The sequence below is a fragment of the Vidua macroura genome, chromosome 5, assembly GCF_024509145.1.
Source record: "Vidua macroura isolate BioBank_ID:100142 chromosome 5, ASM2450914v1, whole genome shotgun sequence".
Taxonomy (NCBI): domain Eukaryota; kingdom Metazoa; phylum Chordata; class Aves; order Passeriformes; family Viduidae; genus Vidua; species Vidua macroura.
The window spans coordinates 69,559,496-69,576,312 of NC_071575.1; the positions used below are offsets into that span (position 1 = coordinate 69,559,496).

Genomic DNA, 16,817 nt, shown 5'->3' on the forward strand with positions numbered 1-16,817 from the left:
GCTGTCAGCAGTGACACTCCTCAGTTTTGGTGCCACAGGGTTGGGTTCTGCCTGAGGACTCAAAAACCGTGGGTTTGAGCCTTAATTATCAATGCTCAGAAGTGTGGCAGAGCTGAGCTTGGCACGTGGTGGTCTTCAGCAGCAGCTCCAAAAACCTCTTGCAGAAGCACAGCCCTGATCCCCTCTTGGCATCCAGGGAGAGGACACCAGACCACAGAAGCTGGTTGCAAAAATCAGGAGAGAAGGCTGCAGAAAGGATTTTCTTTTTTATTTATTTTTTTTCCTGGTGCTGTTTTACACTTGGCCATATGTTGGAAGTGTTTGTAAAATGCTTTAGGATCCTTTGAGAAAGGAACATGATGTTTAACTGTCACAAAATGCTGCTATTATGCAGCTACTAAACATAGTGTTTTGGAAACTGCACATCCTGGAATAAATTTTCCTCCTCACAAAAGCTTTTTGCAATGCACCTGCTATTTTGTCGTTCCCTGCTTTTCAGAAAACATGTTGATCCTTGAAGAAAAATAAATACAGACAGGGTTTTCAAGGATGTTTGAATGGCTTAGGAGCACAAATCCTTCCAAAAGGCCACAACCCAAGGACATGTGTCCTTTGCTGTATCTGCTCTGATTTCAAGCTGCTGTTGGGATGCTCCCACACTTGGTTTGGTCCTGGATATAAATGATGGCTTGGGCTTCAGGTGACACCTGATAAAATGGTCAGGGCTTGTTGTGAATAAATATGGTCAGAATGTTACTGGGGTCTGATTTCAAGTTAAGTGGAGCAATTTCAGTGGTTTGCTTCAGTGGTGGCCTTGCTGGTGCTCTCTAAGAGGGAGCCATGCTCCAAACACAGCCCTAATACTACAAACCAGTGCATATTTTAGAGTTACAGCCCAGCAGCTTGTGTAAGATGAATGGGTTTAGTTTCCTGGAGAGAGGCAGGCAGGAGATCCTGGATATCCTCTCTGACCTCCCATTCTGCTTTCTCTAGTCTCCTGTGCCAGATCTGTGAGTCCCATGCAGGTGTTGTGGATCCTCACCTCAGACATCTCTGTTTAGGCAACTGAATGCTCCCCAGGATTTGGGGTGCTCATCATCTTTCCATGGATTTAGCATATTGGCATCCTGTTCCCAATTCCTATGAAATGAATCCTGATGACTGGCTTGGATGGAGCTGTTACCAGCCACATCCCTAAACCAAATCCTGATAAACTGCTTGGAGAGCACCTAGGAGAGAGAAGTGTTAGGTATCTAAGACAGGTGGAAGTTACTGATTTATAGCCTTTGGGCCCATTCATCTACCAGATGGAGGGACCATCCACCACCCAGGCAAGAACTGCCCCTGAAATTCAGGACAGAGTGGTGCTTCTAGTTCTGCACTCACAAGCCTGAGCACAAATATTGAACAGGACTCCTTCCTACGAAAAAAAAGTTTTTTTTTCCATTGGATGAGCTATGCATTTTAGTAGTGAGAGGAAGAGCAACACTTTCTCCAAGATGTTGATTTTTTTTTTATTTTTAAAGGAAGACAACATCTCTCAGAATTTAGTAAACATTGTGGGTGTTTCAGAGTGCTTTTTCTATACTGGAAGAGTTTAAATTAGAGGAACCCACAGGATCCTTTCAACTCATAGACAACCCTGACTTGGCTGCATGAGTAGCCTTGAAGTCCAACAGGGTTTTTGTGTCTTCATCCCCCCTCAGTGGATGGCCACGTGCTGATGCAGCAGCTTGAAACGAGCGTGCCTTTGGTTCCCCTTGGAAGCCAAGCCGCAGTCCCGAGCTCCTTCATGCCCCGATGGCTTGGCTGGCCCTGGCTCCGCGCGCCGCGCTTTAATAACCCGCGAGTTGCTGTGTTGTCTGCGGGCTGCCAGATTATTTATACTCCATCTGTTCTTCCCCGTCCGTGGGCTCGCCAGCCCTTTTCCATGGCTGCTGTTGGCCTGGCTGGGAGACATGCATGGCTTCCCAATCCCTCTGTTGTTCTGCCTTTTGATCCACTACCTGCCTCAGCTCCGTTAAAACCCTTTATCTTTTGTAAGAACCAAGGGACACCACAGAAGGAGTAAGGATGTCTCTGATAGCAAAGGGTGAGATGGAGCCTAGTGGTACCTCTGTGAGCAGTGAACAGCTCTGACCCTCTCCAGCTCCCTCCTGACTCTGCAAGGCTGTGCAAGGGTTTGGCCTGGGAGAGCAATCCAAGGAGGTGGGTGAAGCCAAGCCCTGTCTGAGGTGCCCCCAGGGTCTGTCTGGCAGCACCGTATGAAAGTCAGGGTTGGGAGAGAAATGCTAGAGGCAGTTCAAGCCAAGCAGATGGGATGAGTGAGAACCAGGTCCCTCAGCCTTCCTCACCCCTCTGGCCCGTGTAGTTTTCTTCATTGCGTGCTGGGGTCTCTCAGGATGGGGAGAGGTCAACAAAAGAGCCTGGTTTAGTTGAATCACTGCATCCAGCCGTGGTGTGAAGGAGTTTGTGACATCCTGAGCTCTTGCCTTCCACATCCCTGGGCAGTGTTTTCCACTGAGAGGGGTTGTTGTGCACCTACAGCAGCATCTGCTCCCGTGTACAGGGTGGTGATACCCAAAAGTCACCCATTTTAGGGCATTTTGCAAGAGTATGTAGTGATAGGACTTAAAACTGGAAAAGGGAAGGTTTAGGTCAGATATTAGCAAGAAATTAGTTCCTGTGGGGTTGGTGAGGCCTTGGCACAGGTTGCCCAGAAGTTGTGGCTGCCCCATCCCTGGAAGTGTCCAAGGCCGGGTTGGATGGGGCTTGGAGCATCCTGGGATAATGGAAGGTGTCCCTGTTCATGGCAGAAGCTCTGCAATGAGATGATCATTGATGCCTCTTCAACCCAAACCATTCCATGAGTACTATTGTATGATCCAAAGGTGAATTAATGTCTTCAAAGAAAGCAAAAGCAGCTGTGGTCCATAACTGTTTCTCAGGGTGGTTGCAGCTCACGATGTGCATTGAATGGGCTCCTGATCCTCTCTGCTCTCACAAATTCCTGTTGATTTCTCAGTAACAATTCCTGCCATGATGTTACCGCGGGCAGCCTCAGTCCCTCCTCACAGTCGAGGGGCTGTGTGTTGAGGGGGTGCGAGCAGAGACACTGCTGGTTTCACTCTGAGCGCTCAAGTAGCTGTTCCCACCTGTGCCACCCTTTCTGTGTGACTTTACCCTCCGTGAAATGGGACGTGGGCGTGTAACACAACCGGGTCTCACCAACGCTTGTGAAGCGCTGTGGCTCTGAGATGCTAAAAAACCCAAACCAAACACATCAAAAAAAGCCCCACATGGATGAATATCCATCTCTTTTACCTCTGCCCATGCTTCCAGTGGCCAGGCAGAGCCAAGCAGGCGCTGTGTGGGAGGGGATCTTTGCCCCAATGCCATCTGCGGCGGCCCGAGCCATATGGAGAAGGTGTGCTTGGATTTCGACCGGCTATTCTGCAATGTTGCTGTTTCTATGGTAACTATTTTTTATTCAACAAGAGGAGCTTAAAATCTGTAGGGCTAAATCCAATCCTCGGCAGAAGCATCTGCAGTTTTTCAAGGGCTTCTTCAGTAGGGTGCAGTTTGTAGCTGGCTCTCGTTGCTTCAGGGTTGTGGTGCCTCTAAAACCTCCCTCCCAGCACCCTTTCCTCGTCATCCCACCTCACATCTCTACATTTTGGTCTTCCTCTGATGGCTCTTGCCTCAACAAGGGGTCAGTTTGCACGTGTTGTGCCTTACAGGGATTTCTGTCTCCCTGCAGAGAGTGCGCCTTCAGGGAAAATGGCTCCGTGTTTAGCAAAGCAAGTTGGTGAATCACAAACAAGACTGATTCATCTGCAAATAATGCAGAGGGTTGCATTGGGTAGCATGTCTTTCTTTATTTCCTCTTTTTTTTTTTTTTCTCCCTCAATTAAAGAAACAAATGCCAGATTCCTGTGGAGGCAGTTTAACCACTGCTATTACTGTGTTTGTGACTGGTTCCCACACGTGAGCTTTGTGATTAAAATTAGGCTATTAGAAACAGCCAGTTTCTTGGAGAAATTAGAGAGAAAACACAGAGGGGAAGTGATTTCTTCGAAAATAAAAACCAAATCAACTAATCCGTTCCCAGTTATACCAGATGGGACCTGCTCCTCTGTGTCCTTTATTAGGGTAAACCAGGAGAGATGGGACTGAAGGCAAGAGTATTTCACACTGCTACAGTTAAAGGAGGCTCAGGTCAATAATTTATTAAGTGGTCAGTGTTTCTAATCAGACTCAGCCTTGCAGCTTTTCAGCATTCAAACTTAGTTCTGAATTTTGCATGAAGATGCAGTTTTGTAATTTGTGTGCATCTGACTGTCATGGACCAAAAGAGCCCTGACTTTCAAGAATATTTGAAAATTAGCCTGAAATTTGAAAATTAGACGCAAATGAGAGCCTTTTGCTCTTTTCTATACACTGTGTAAGCTGCTGCATTTAAAATTATATTACTACAGTGGTCTTGAGCAGAATGGACATTTCACAATCTGAAAGCGATGCCCTTCCTTGGGTTTGGGGACACAGAGCAACCAGCCCAGAGTGCAGTTTCCTGAGTGTCACAGACAAAAGCAGCTTAGCCAGGTCCCCTTGCTCTATCAGCTTTACCCAGTGCACTGTAAAATTACCTGAGCTCCACTCTTGTGACATGGACAAAATTGAGTTTATTTACACCCAGATGGCATTTTTTAGCAGAAATTACATTTGTTGACCTGGTATTTAGCTACCAGGTTGGGCAAATGGCAGTGATGATGTTGAAATTTCTGAGTCCATCACCTAAAACTCATACTTCCCGACTTAATTATCAGGACTTCAGCATGTCACCCACACAGGTACCTCCCTAAGGCTTACTCACATCCTTAAGAGTATCAATGCTTTTCTAAATCTATTGGTGGATCTCTTTTGGAGTGACATTTACGCTGCCATGTCATCTGGCATTTCTGAAATCCACACTGCTGGTGGCTTGTTAGCTGTGAGGGAGAAAATTATGTGGCTATCTCAGACCCTAAAGAAAGAATGGAATTTGGGAAGGGAATTAATTCCCTAATCTGAGAATTTGGAGCCTGTTTCTGCTCCCAGCACTGAGGCTGACTTGTTAGTTGACCTCTAGATGTTGCAGTTCCCAGCCCTGTGTGCAATGCTGGGTGCAGTGAGCTGTTACAAAGCCCATCAGTAATTTTTGCAGAATAATTACAGAAACACAAGCCATGTAAGGATGGAAATCATTGTGCAGATGTGTATCAAAGCGGGCTGACTTTCAGGTGGCCTAGAGGGTCACAGCCTGTGCATTTGCAAATGCACCCCCTGCTCTAAAGCTGTGAGTGTGGGGCTGAGTTTAATTGCTTTTTTGGGGATTATAGTGAGAGCTGTGACAGCTCTGGCTGTTGCCAGTGGGTTTGGACTGTGAGTGACAGACGTTCATTGAGGGCTTTTGCAGTGCTCCACTCATTACCCGTGAGCTGTAATCCATCATGTTAGAGACTGTGACCCTTGGAGTGAGCAGCTGTGGTGCCCGTGCCACGTTAATTTGTTGAATGCTTTGTGGCATGATTTTTCACTTTGCTCTAAGGGACTCTCCTGCATCCTCGTCAGTTGTCAGTCCAGGTCACTTGTCTGCTCCTCAGCAGCCAGAGGGTGTTTCCATTGCCCTCTCAGGGCTTGTGAACCCCAGGACAGGCTATCCACTGGTATAAATTACAGAATCACAGAATCATTGCCTCCTTTAGTTCAGAAAACACCTCCAAGATCAAGTCCAACCATTAATCCAACACTGCCAAGCCCACCACTAAACCGTGTCCCCAGTTGCCACACCTACACAACTTTTAAATCCCTCCAGGCCTGGTGACTCCAATGCTTCCCTGGGCAGCCTGTGCCAATGCTTGGCAGCCCATTCAGTGTAGAAATTTTTCCTAATACACAGAGCAAACTTCTGTGTGGTCAGCGAGGCTGCTCCTGGGAAGCACTGACTGCCCGTAGGAGTAAAGGCCCACCATGCTTGAGGCTTTAAAATGCTCCAGCTGGTCAAAACTATTCTGCCTGTTGATCTCCATTTCAAAGGAGATTGAGTCACTCGAAGAAGCTGCTAGAAAATAATGGCTGCTGACATCCTCGCTGTGTGAAATAGCAGCAAAGGGTCGAATTCTGCCACCCATTATCATGTCAGGCATTTCTTTTGTTCAGCTGCAGAGCCTGGCGGGGACCAGGAGAAAGTCTCACCCCTCCAGTCCTCTCCTTGTAGCTGCTTTTATTAAACAGGCGTCGTTCCTGTCAATGTGAATAAAGGGAAGAGAGAGCAGTTCATTATCCAGTGTATCACTTTGAGTCTAATACTAATTAAAAGCTTTGCCATCACTTCTCTGGAACCTATTCTTAGAAATTATGTAAATTAATTGGAGTTTTGAAGAGGAGCATATGCCAAATCCTAAGTAATTCCCTGCTGGCTGAGGCAGCTCCAGCACTGGAACCGGAGAATGGCATCAGGAATCTTTCTTCTTTGCTTTTGTGGCTGCAAAAATAGACAGCTGCTCTGGTAAATTCTGATGATTCTCTTTAGCCAGTATATGAGACAGATCAAATATCCAGACCCTGACCATTTTCCAGAGAGGTGCAATACAAAGGCTTTTTCTCCATGAAAGCTTTTCCATCTGAAAAATGACATTTAACACAGAAAGGGTTTTTACTTCCACAGCATTTCTCCAAAGAAATGCATGTTTCTGCTTCAAAGAGGATTTTGACCCTCAAAAGGGAGACATACTTGAGATCCTGTAAACTCCCCTTGTGAGTTCACTCTTGCTACTAATTTAATGGGGAAAATATTTACTTGCTATGCTGAAAGACAAGGGAAATTTGCTCCCAAGGTACACAGTGCTTTTGAAGTAAAATACTTTTAAATATTATTAGTGCTTTTTTTTCCCCTGATTATTAAAAAAAAAAAAGCCAAAACAAATAAAACGAGAAACACCGAAGAAAATGGTTCAGATAAAATGAGAAGCAGTGTGGTTTGGTGTCAGTATATTTTGGTCTCAATCAACAAATCACTTTAAAAGTTGATTAAACTACTTGCGTGTTTAAAGATAAACATGATTAAGTACTTTGGTGGATCTTGGCTTATTACGTATTGAGGCTGGATCCGAGCGTGAGGTGAATCATGGAACATTTGTGGGGAGATGCTGATTCCAGATGCACATTTTGCAAAGTTGCCTTTTCTTTGCAACCTTGCCCCAAGGATTAAGAGAATCGGAGTGTGTGTTCTCAGGCAGGAGGAGGCAGCCCTCCAGCCCAAATGCTGTTTTTCCTTCAGGGGTTTAAAATTCAGTGCGGGTGAGATTGGAGTTTTGCAGCCATGATCTTTTCCCTCTGAAGCCTTTTCAGTATTAAAGGTGGAAGTTTTCCATAGGACCTTAAAGCTCATCTCCTTCCACTTCCCTGCCACAGGCAGGGACACCTTCCACTATCCCAGGTTGCTGGCCTTGAACACTTCTAGGGATGGACATCCACAGCTTCTCAGGGAAACCTGTCCTAGTGACTCAGTTCCCTCACAGTAAAGAATTTGTTCCTAATATCTTTTTCAGCTTAAAACCATTCTCCCTCATCCTATCCTTGCATGCCCTTATGAAAAGGATGCTCAAACTCCTGGATGTCTGCTCCATCCTCAGCCATTAGTTCCTTGGGCTCTGGGCCATTATTCTTAAATATTCCTCAGTTTCCTCATCAGTATTTTCTTCTGCTTTGAGACAAAATTCATTATATTTCCATTGGTGGTTTTTTTCTGCTTTTTGGTTCTCACCGAGAAGGGCTCTGTAACACTGCAGGTTGGTAAGATGAAAACAACCATTCATTTAGCTGTGGTTGGAGCTTGTAAAAATCCTTATCTCTAGCAGCAGTTGGAATGTACGATCCCAAAATAGAAGTTGTTAAGCCCTTAGAAGTGCAGACAGTTCTTGGGAAAAGAAAGCACAATGAAACACAACTTCGGATCAATAGAAAATCATTTTAGAGCAAGAATACCTTGTGTAGCAATGAATATAGATGGGATTGTTGTTGCTAACCACTTCTTAGATAGCAAGCTTTCTGCATGTATTTTGGAGTAGTCTGTGAGTGTGTGCTAAATACAGCATCATCTCCCTTTATGCTTGTATTGGCTAATGCACCAGTGGTTTAGAAATACTGTGGGACATTTTCATTGAACGAACACAAAATGCAGTCATTACCCTGGAATTAGGGTGGCAGCTTGTGTGACTGCTAGATAGGGGTCACAAGGGATGGAGTAATCAGGTTTTAAACTAAACTGATGGCAAACCAGGGTGTTGAATCTGGGTTGCTTCTGAATTTCAGGACTGCATTCTGCACCCCCAGAGCTGCTGTGGAGCCCTCTGCCTGTGGATGCAGCCAGGTTTTATCCCCTGTGGAAGTGGAAGTTGGGGATGTGCTTGAACACAGCTGCCTGTTTTCCCACCATCATATTCTCTGGTTGCCCACATTTTGGGTCTGAGTCCACCGTCCAAGCTCTAATCCATTTCCAGTCTCCTGGCTGGAAAAACATACCTTTCCATCTTGCCATCTTGGAGACCATCCCAGTGCTTGTTTTGGTGCCCTGCAGGTGCTGGACATCCATCAGGGTAAATCAGGGCCGTGCTGAGCTGTTCGCATCCATCTTGTGCATTACCCTGGGGGCCTTCAGTTTGAGTCTTGGCACCTCTGGACTCTCAGTTTCTCCCTGAGGGTGGTGGCTGTCAGAGGTGGAGAGGCTCTGCCCACAGGAGATTTTCAAGCAGCAGTTTCTCAGCCAAGTGCTCGTTTTGGTGAGCACAGTCTCCTTGTGGACCAAATTCTGGTTGGATGCTGAGATGGACATACCCTGTGCTTTAGGTATGATGGGCTTGGTTGCTGTAGATGTGTCCTCTAGGGCTGAGGTTGTCCCCTCTCTTTCTGTGGCTGGGTTGGCATGAAAAGAACGTAGGACCAGCTAAGTTGACAAAACCCACACATGGATGTCTTTCACATAGATTCTCAGATGTATTGGTTGCTTCTTGATGTCACCACGTGTTCCTCTTTCCACAGGACCACGCTGATTTGAGAAACCACTTCTTCACTGTGGGGATGAAGCTGGAGGCAGTGAATATGAGGGAGCCATTTCATATCTGTCCTGCATCAGTGACCAAGGTGAGTGCTCAGAAAGGAGGGATGGAAAGAGCCTGTCTGGGAAACCCTTCCTGATTTTCACTACATTTAGGAAAAAAAAAAACAAGAGTGGTACTTAAGTGGCCGGAGAACACATTAAGAACCAGGTTTAAAATCCAAAGATGTTCCTAATTAATTCTTTCTTTCCCACATACATTACCAGCTGATTCCATGCACTTAAAACCAATGGGGATGAGCACGTTAATCTACCACTTGCATGCAAAAAAAAAAAAGGATCCCTCTTTTGTCTTTGTCTCCCCTCCATCCATATGTATTTTCCCTGCACATCTGAGAAACCTTTGGAAATAAATCAGCTGAATGGAGGTGGTAGCTGGATATTTAATCCACACACTCAAATGCAAGAGGGATGAAGGCTCAGGGATCTTCAGGATCATCTCCAGTCACTGCTCAGCTGTAGGACCCTGAACCTCAGCGCTTTCCATTGTTTCTATTCACCCATCTCTAAAACTCAGGCTTTGATCTCTTGGGTAGAAACACTTTGATGCAAAGGTTTAGGTGAGAGCAAATTATTTTCAGTAGTTTGATCCCCAGGTTTGGCTGTTTCAGCTTTGCACGTTACCTAATGTTGCAGCAAATCTAACCTCTGATTTTGGTCTCTTCTTTTTCACCCCTTAGGTTTTTAACAGTCATTATTTACAAGTGACCATTGATGACTTGAGACCTGAATCCAGCAAAATCTCAATGCTTTGCCATGCAGATTCCTTGGGGATCTTGCCAATACAGTGGTGCCTTAAAAACGGAGTCAATCTCACACCTCCCAAGGGTTTGTATTCCTTCTCAGTGATTTTTGGGTTTACTCTGAAGGACATTTGTTTTGTTATTATTGCCTTTAAATTGTGGTGGTTGCTGTAGAGCAGCAGCTGAAGTATCTCAAGCCAGAGTAGTTTTCTGGAGTGATTGGGGCTGCTCTGGCTCCTACCAGCCTATGAACATCTCAAGAAATGTTTCTAGCTGGTGGATTGATGTCCCTGGGCTTTGAAGTCTGATTAAGGCTTGTGAAATCCTCGTGAATTCCTGTGGGATGAATCCTAGCAGTTCTTTGTGTGTTTAGAGAGCAAAAGGAGCATTAAAAGTCCAATTGCTGTAGAGGCAAACCCTGTTTCATCCACTTTGGTACAATACTGAGGCCAAGCAAAGCTCCTAAATCTGAATGTCTGAGCTAAAATCAGCTGCCTGCCCGGGAGTGTGGAGGGATTTTCCTTGGCTGTCTCAACAAATCCCAGGGCACACTGCAAGCAGTGTTCAGGTCAGAGCCAGGAGAAGCAGCCTCCAGCCCTGCTGTTCCTCAACTTTGTAGCAGTGCAGTTAATTACTCCCAACTTCAGACAACCACCTGTGGTGCCCTAGCAGTATTTCTTTGCTTGCAAAAATGTGTTGGTTCCCTGGAATTTCAGGTTTTTGAAGCTGGCTAGGTTGTTGGTCTGTTGCCAAAAATTAATGTTGCTTGGTAGTAAAAAAATGCCACAAAAAAAATCAAGTTAAGTTTTATGTATGAACTTTTGCCTTCATTTTGGAAAAAGCATGATGCTGCCAAACCCAGGGAAGGGAAGGGTTATTCCCTGCCAGATTCAGAATCTTCTTATATATATCCAGAGTGCTTCTTCAGCACATGTAATTTGAAATTCCCACCAAAGTCCTGGAGCCCTGTGCCTGCAGCTGCATCCATGATTGCTCTGCTGCTTCTGATGAAATAAATCTGCTGTCTGGGGCTTTAGCTTTCTCCTGCTGAAACCCAGGTGTAATGATAATGCCTGTGTAAGCACTCACTGATACTGGCCAGAAAATTTGCTAGAAATCAAAGTAAATGGAATATTTTGGGGGTTTTTCCACCCAAGTTCACATGCAGCTTGCCCAGGCAGAATAACTAACTGAAAGGACCATAGGCTTAAAAATTTCCAATCCATGCTGACACAAAACCTGTCTTGAGATGGTGTGAATAGTGAACTCTATTTTAGATGCCAACATTTTAAGACATATCTAAAGTATCTGTCATGTGAATATTTTTCAACTTGGCCAGATCTAGTGGGAGGTGTCCCTGCCCATGGCAGAAGGGTGGAACTGGGGCCCCTTCCAACCCAAACCATTCTGTGATTCTATGGTTCTGTCATCTCCTGTGACACCTGGTTGTTGGGATCCACCTGGGCACGTGAGGAAGCGCAGAAAGTCTCTGGTAAAGCCTGGAGAAAATCAAATTGGCTTTCTGCTGTGAGATCAGAAGTCCTGGGGGGAAGCTCTTAAAAAGACATAAAGCCAGTGGCAGATAGATGCATTCTATGTATTGCTGTGTTTTTTATACTGTGTATAAGGGCTGCATGTCCAAACTGAATTTTAGCACCTTAGGCAGACACGTTCTTTGAGTTACTAAAATGTAATCAGATATTAGAATGAGTTATTTGAAAATAAACACAAACTAAATACAACAAAAACCCATAACTCACAGAAAAAGAAAGCAGATGGAAAGTGAAAAGCATCCAAACCCCTGGTTAATTTAGGTTTGACAAGGAGATTTTCTGATCTCAAAATCAACTGATTTTTTTTCATCAGAACAATATGCCGGGTTGGGTTATTGGAGTTTGGAGTCCTTTATTTGCCTGATATCCATTCTCTTTCCTTTTTGCTTATCAGGGCTTTATTGAAGACAAACAAAGAGTAAATGGGTCATGAACAGGAGGTGCAAATATTTGCTACTCAAAATAGAGAGCAGTATTTTCCTGTACAGTGCCAAAAATGAATACCCATTAACTGCTGCTGTATAAACATTGAACAAGCTCTGTTTATATTTATTAGAGTAGGATTTATAGACTACTTCCCTTTAGAGTAACAATCATTGTTTTATGAGCTATTATTAAGTGGGGGGAAAAACATTTTGATAAGGCTCCTCGTTGTAAGGCTTACTTAGGAAAAGCCAATTCCAAAACCTCCAGTGCATTTGTATTGTTATATTTGCTTTGAATTAGCTTCTAATACTGGGCTCTTCCATGCCCAGATGGCAAACATGGTGAAGGTGTTGCATGTTTGAGGAGCAGCAGCTGAGTTGTGCAAACACAGCTCTCAGTGTTGTCCCTTGGGCTGAGCCTTCCAGGATGGCAGGGTGTGAGTGCCGTGTGCTGGGGGAGGCACTGGGCACCTGGTACCTCCCTGTGTGCCGAGGGAGGCAGCTGAGAGCAGGATCAGGGAGTCTGTGAGGTTGGAAAAGGCCTCCAGGCAAGCTGGGTCATGGAGTCCAACCTTTGATCGCCACCTCGTCAACCAGACCACAGCACTGGGTGTCCAGTTGTTTCTTCACCACTTCCAGGGGTGGGCACTCCACCACTTCCCAGGCCCATTCCCAAATGCCTGTGACAACCCTTTCAGTGAAGAAATTCTTCCTAATATCCAGCCTGACCTTCCCCTAGTGCAGCTTAGTGTTCCCTGGGAGCAGAGCCTGAACCCCCCGGCTGTCCCCTCCTGTCAAGGACTTCTGCAGAGCCACAGGGTCCCCCCTGAGCCTCCTTTGCTCCAGGCTGAGCCCCTTCCCATCTCCTTCAGCTTCTCCTGGGACTCCAGACCCTTCCCAGCTCTGTTCCCTTCCCTGGACGGCTCCAGCCCCTCCAGGGCTCTCTGGCCATGAAGGCCCAGAACTGGCCACAGCCCTTGAGGTGCAGCCTCACCATGAAAAGGCCACAGACGAGTCAGGGTTAATTTGAAGTCAATTCTTGGGTGTTCCCCTCTTGGAATCCTCCTTGTGGTGCTGCAGTGAGTTATTTTGAACTCCCCAGCTGCCCTCCCGGGTTCCATTCCTGCTGAAGGCTAAAGGAAAAGGGCTTCCAGTGGTTCCCTGGGGCCAAGCGGGGCGGTGGCGTGGTGACAGCACAGTCACGTTTTTGTAGCTCACTAAAGCACCTCTAATGGGCCTTTTCCATCTGCTCTGACAAGATCTGTGTAGTTTAAAACCGAGATGCAAAACCCTTCCGTGAGGGGTTTAAATTGAGATAAGAGATGGAGAAGACGTGTGAAGAAAATACTGTTGCAGAAATTGTTAAAAAATGCTGCAAGGATTTTTTTTTATGAAAAAAGAACATTCTTTATAAGTAACTGCCCTTTTTTTCCTTCCCTGTGCATGTTTAGTTTTTTAATTATTATGCACTTTAATGCCCCACAGAGACAGGCATTGTAGCTCAAGGCTTTATCTTGGTAATTTGTTTGTCATGAATGCAATTACTTGGACTAGAAATCATCTTATCCAAGATACTTGGATCTTAGCAGGATGCTTGACACGTTTTCAAAAATTTTACCTCCTTTTTTTTGGGTTCTGGCAGACTGATAGGGGATTGCACTCAGTATTCCAGTCCTTGCCTGTAAAAAAAAGTCACAATTTTCATTGTCATAAATGATTCATTCACATTTGATCTTGAGTGTCCCTTTTTGACTATCAATGCAAAAGGCATTTAGGGATGTTCTCTGAAATGATGTCAGGATGAGATTTCTAGGGAGATTGAGGGGAGAATTTGGCCTTTGGGTGACTCCTGAAACCTTCCAGTAAGAGTAGTTCTGCACTAATGTCATTAGAGTATCCACAGGCCCCTGGACAGGATTAGCACTCACTGGTTTCAAGCACTGCAAAAATAGAGACTTAAGAGGCAGGCAGGCAAAAAAAAAAAAAAAGGCCTCCAAAAGCAAATTAAAAAAAAAAAAATCTGTCCCAAGAATTTATTGCCTAAATTGCCAAGTAGGAATAGTGGATGAGCAGAGGTCTGGCTGTGATGAGACTCCTTGAGAGATGCTCATATAAAGAAATCCTTTTGTTTTACCTGGAAGCAGAGGCTGAAGGGATGATCTGTTTGCTGAGGCTGTTTGAGGGACATCTGCATTCATTTTCCTGCTCTGCTCCAGATTTCTGTAACATTTTTACTGTGATGGGATTCAGCTCACATACCCTGAGCTGCTGGGGAGCCAGTCAGGAAGGGTACATGAATGAAGAGAGGAGAATTTATCTCCTGCTTTGAAAGGGAGGATGGATCAGCTCCTGATTGTGCTGATCCCCTCCCTGTCCACTCCTGAGGGAGCAGCAAATAACCCATGTCCAGCTCCATAACCTTGTCCACCTTTTAGACAGCTAAAAGCAGGAGAAAGAAGTCCATAACTAGCCCCATGTGGACATTTGGCACAGTGGCACTTTGGATTAGTTATGGGTTTGTTAAAAGTTGGGAGATGCTCACAGGAAAGGGAAAATAGGGAAAATAATTATGTCTTACTACTTTTTAATAGAGACTTGGCAGTGAAATGCAAGAGGTGTGTGAGTTTTGTCCTCTGTCTGTGGTGTGGACTGGTTGCTGATGGCTCTTTTTGTTTTGTTCTCCTGCAGGTTACTCTGGCCAGGACTTTGACTGGGCAGACTACCAGAAGCAGTGTGGAGCTGAGGCAGCACCTCACCTGTGCTTTAGAAATGTAAGTTCTTCCTTTTGCTCCTGTCCATCCACGTGAAACAAAGCAGCTTGCACAGAAAAGGTGCTGCAAGGCTTTGAAAAGTTCCTCCAGAGCACCATGAGGCTGCCTTAGGAAGGAAACTGGGAGAAGTGTTCCAAGTCTCCATCCCTGAAAGAGAAAAAACCCTTATTTTAGTCTTGTCTTTATCTGTAATTATCCTGCTCTTCATCCCCTCTCTGGTTCTCTACAGCACTAAAAGGATCTCAACTGGTTATTGCTATTAATTCAAGTGCTACTAAAAATAATTTAGGTAAAGAAATTGCATGGTATCATTTTCCTCTTTTTACATTTTAGGTGTTTTATCTGTATCCCAGGGATACAGAGAAACTAAACCACATGGATTAAAATGCTAAATGTTGAAAATGTATGAGAGGATGATTAACCCTCATGGATGCTCTGGGCCTTGGGACAGTTCATGTCCTTCCTTCCAGCAACAGTGATGTGAGAGTGATGGATGCCATTAAGATTCACAGCTTTTGAAATAATCTTTTGCAGGCTGTTTTATGGCAATGACAGCCCTGTGTGGCTTGATCTGACAGGTATTCATTGCTTGGGAAAAGGCAGATGTAGCCTTCTGCCTTTTCCAGCAGCCTGGTGCTCTCCTTTGTGTGCCCATCAACTGATGGAGGTTGAGATCCCATCAATAACTGAAAATACTCCTGATGGTGTACCTAAATGTTAGTGGTGCACCTAAAATGTGCACAGAAGGCTTTGCAAAATAAAGTGGTGTCGTGAATGATGGACAGACAGGTTTCTGTAGGAATTGCAGAGCTTTTCACTGGGCTCAGAAGTCACAGGACTGAGGGATGGGGTGCTTATGGAAAGCAGAATGGAGACAGGCACCAGCTGTGGTTTTCCATGGCCTTCCTCATCTGTGGTGGCCAAGGGGCAGCGTGGCTTGGAAGCTGTGATGGTGAATTAGTGAATTTTTTATTGATGAACTCAGAGGAACTGTACCATGAGCAGAGTCTGACTTGGGAGTCAAACCAGAGTGAGGATTTCTTTGCTCCATAAAGTCCCTCTTCCTGAAGGGACTTAAAGCAAAGCTTTCCAGCAGTCCTGAGGGAAGCTGCATCACAGCAATACAGTGGGGCTATTTTTGCATTTCTCTTCTGCAATCATCCCCACCTTTTCTTTATATCTCTTTTCATTTTGCCAAGTAGTGGATCTTTTCTCTCAGCGGTGGCAGCCTTGAGAAAAGCCTCTGTATAATATCCTCTAAGATTAAGTCAGGTTTGGGCATTTTTTGGTCCTTTTTCTTTTTTTTTTTTAAGGAAGCATTCACCAGATGGAACATGTGTCTCTTATTCTTCCACTCTTAATAACACAATTATTTTCAGAGGGAGCTGCTCTGTTGTCACTTGTGCAGCGTCCTGGCTGGCTGGTCCCCATGAATTGTGGCTGTGAGGGGCTCTTTGATGGAAGCTTTTTCTGCATCTCCCACCTCGTGCAGCCAGACGTGGTGCTGGCAGTGGAGGTGCTGTAGCTGTTTCCCCAGGAGGGATTTTTAACAAGGAGAGGAAGTTATGAAATGGATTGACGTGCCCAAATGCTTAGTAAAATAAACTCCACCTAACTGTTTTGCCATTGATTTTGTATAAATGAGCCTCCAGCACTGAACTGCAATGAAAGGAGCCGGGGGTGATGATAAATGGCATTTCCTTGTAAGGCAACATAAAAGGCATTTAAACAAACTCAGCCTGCATTCCTGCAGCCCTGGCCATTAGCAGCTTTTGCAGGGTGAAGCTGATCTGTGTGCTGAGCAAGGCTTGAGGCAGTCCAAGGTGTGTTCGAGAGTAGCAGCGTGTTCTTGGATGGAAAAGAGACCAAAGCCATGAGGTTTTAATCTCTCAAAGAGCTCTCAGTGGTTGTTCAAGGCGAAGTGCCCATGGTCCTTGGTGTTGTACCAGTAGGAGAAGGGTTGAATTTGAGCCTGGCTTCCAGTTTCTCACATAGGATGAGGGTTTGGTGTCATTTGGAGTCAGTGGTAGTTGTTACCCATCCCAGTTATTATTAGCAAAAAATCTCATCTCAGAGAGGGAACCCTTTCTGTGTGCAGAGAGATGCAGAGCAGGTGGAACAGAGGGGAGGGAAATCCAAGGAGAGGAAGCCCTGGTATGCACACAGGTATT

The 16,817-nt window shown here is 45.2% G+C and overlaps 1 protein-coding gene across 1 annotated transcript in view; it reads left to right on the forward strand.

Annotated features, from left to right (window-relative positions):
- Window positions 1-16,817, forward strand: part of SFMBT2 (Scm like with four mbt domains 2) — a 92,345-nt gene that overhangs the window by 42,901 nt on the left and 32,627 nt on the right. Inside the window, exons 7-9 of the mRNA XM_053978525.1 lie at window positions 9,079-9,180; window positions 9,835-9,982; window positions 14,564-14,646. Coding sequence (XP_053834500.1) covers window positions 9,079-9,180; window positions 9,835-9,982; window positions 14,564-14,646 — 333 coding nt within the window. The remainder of the gene's footprint in view (window positions 1-9,078; window positions 9,181-9,834; window positions 9,983-14,563; window positions 14,647-16,817) is intronic.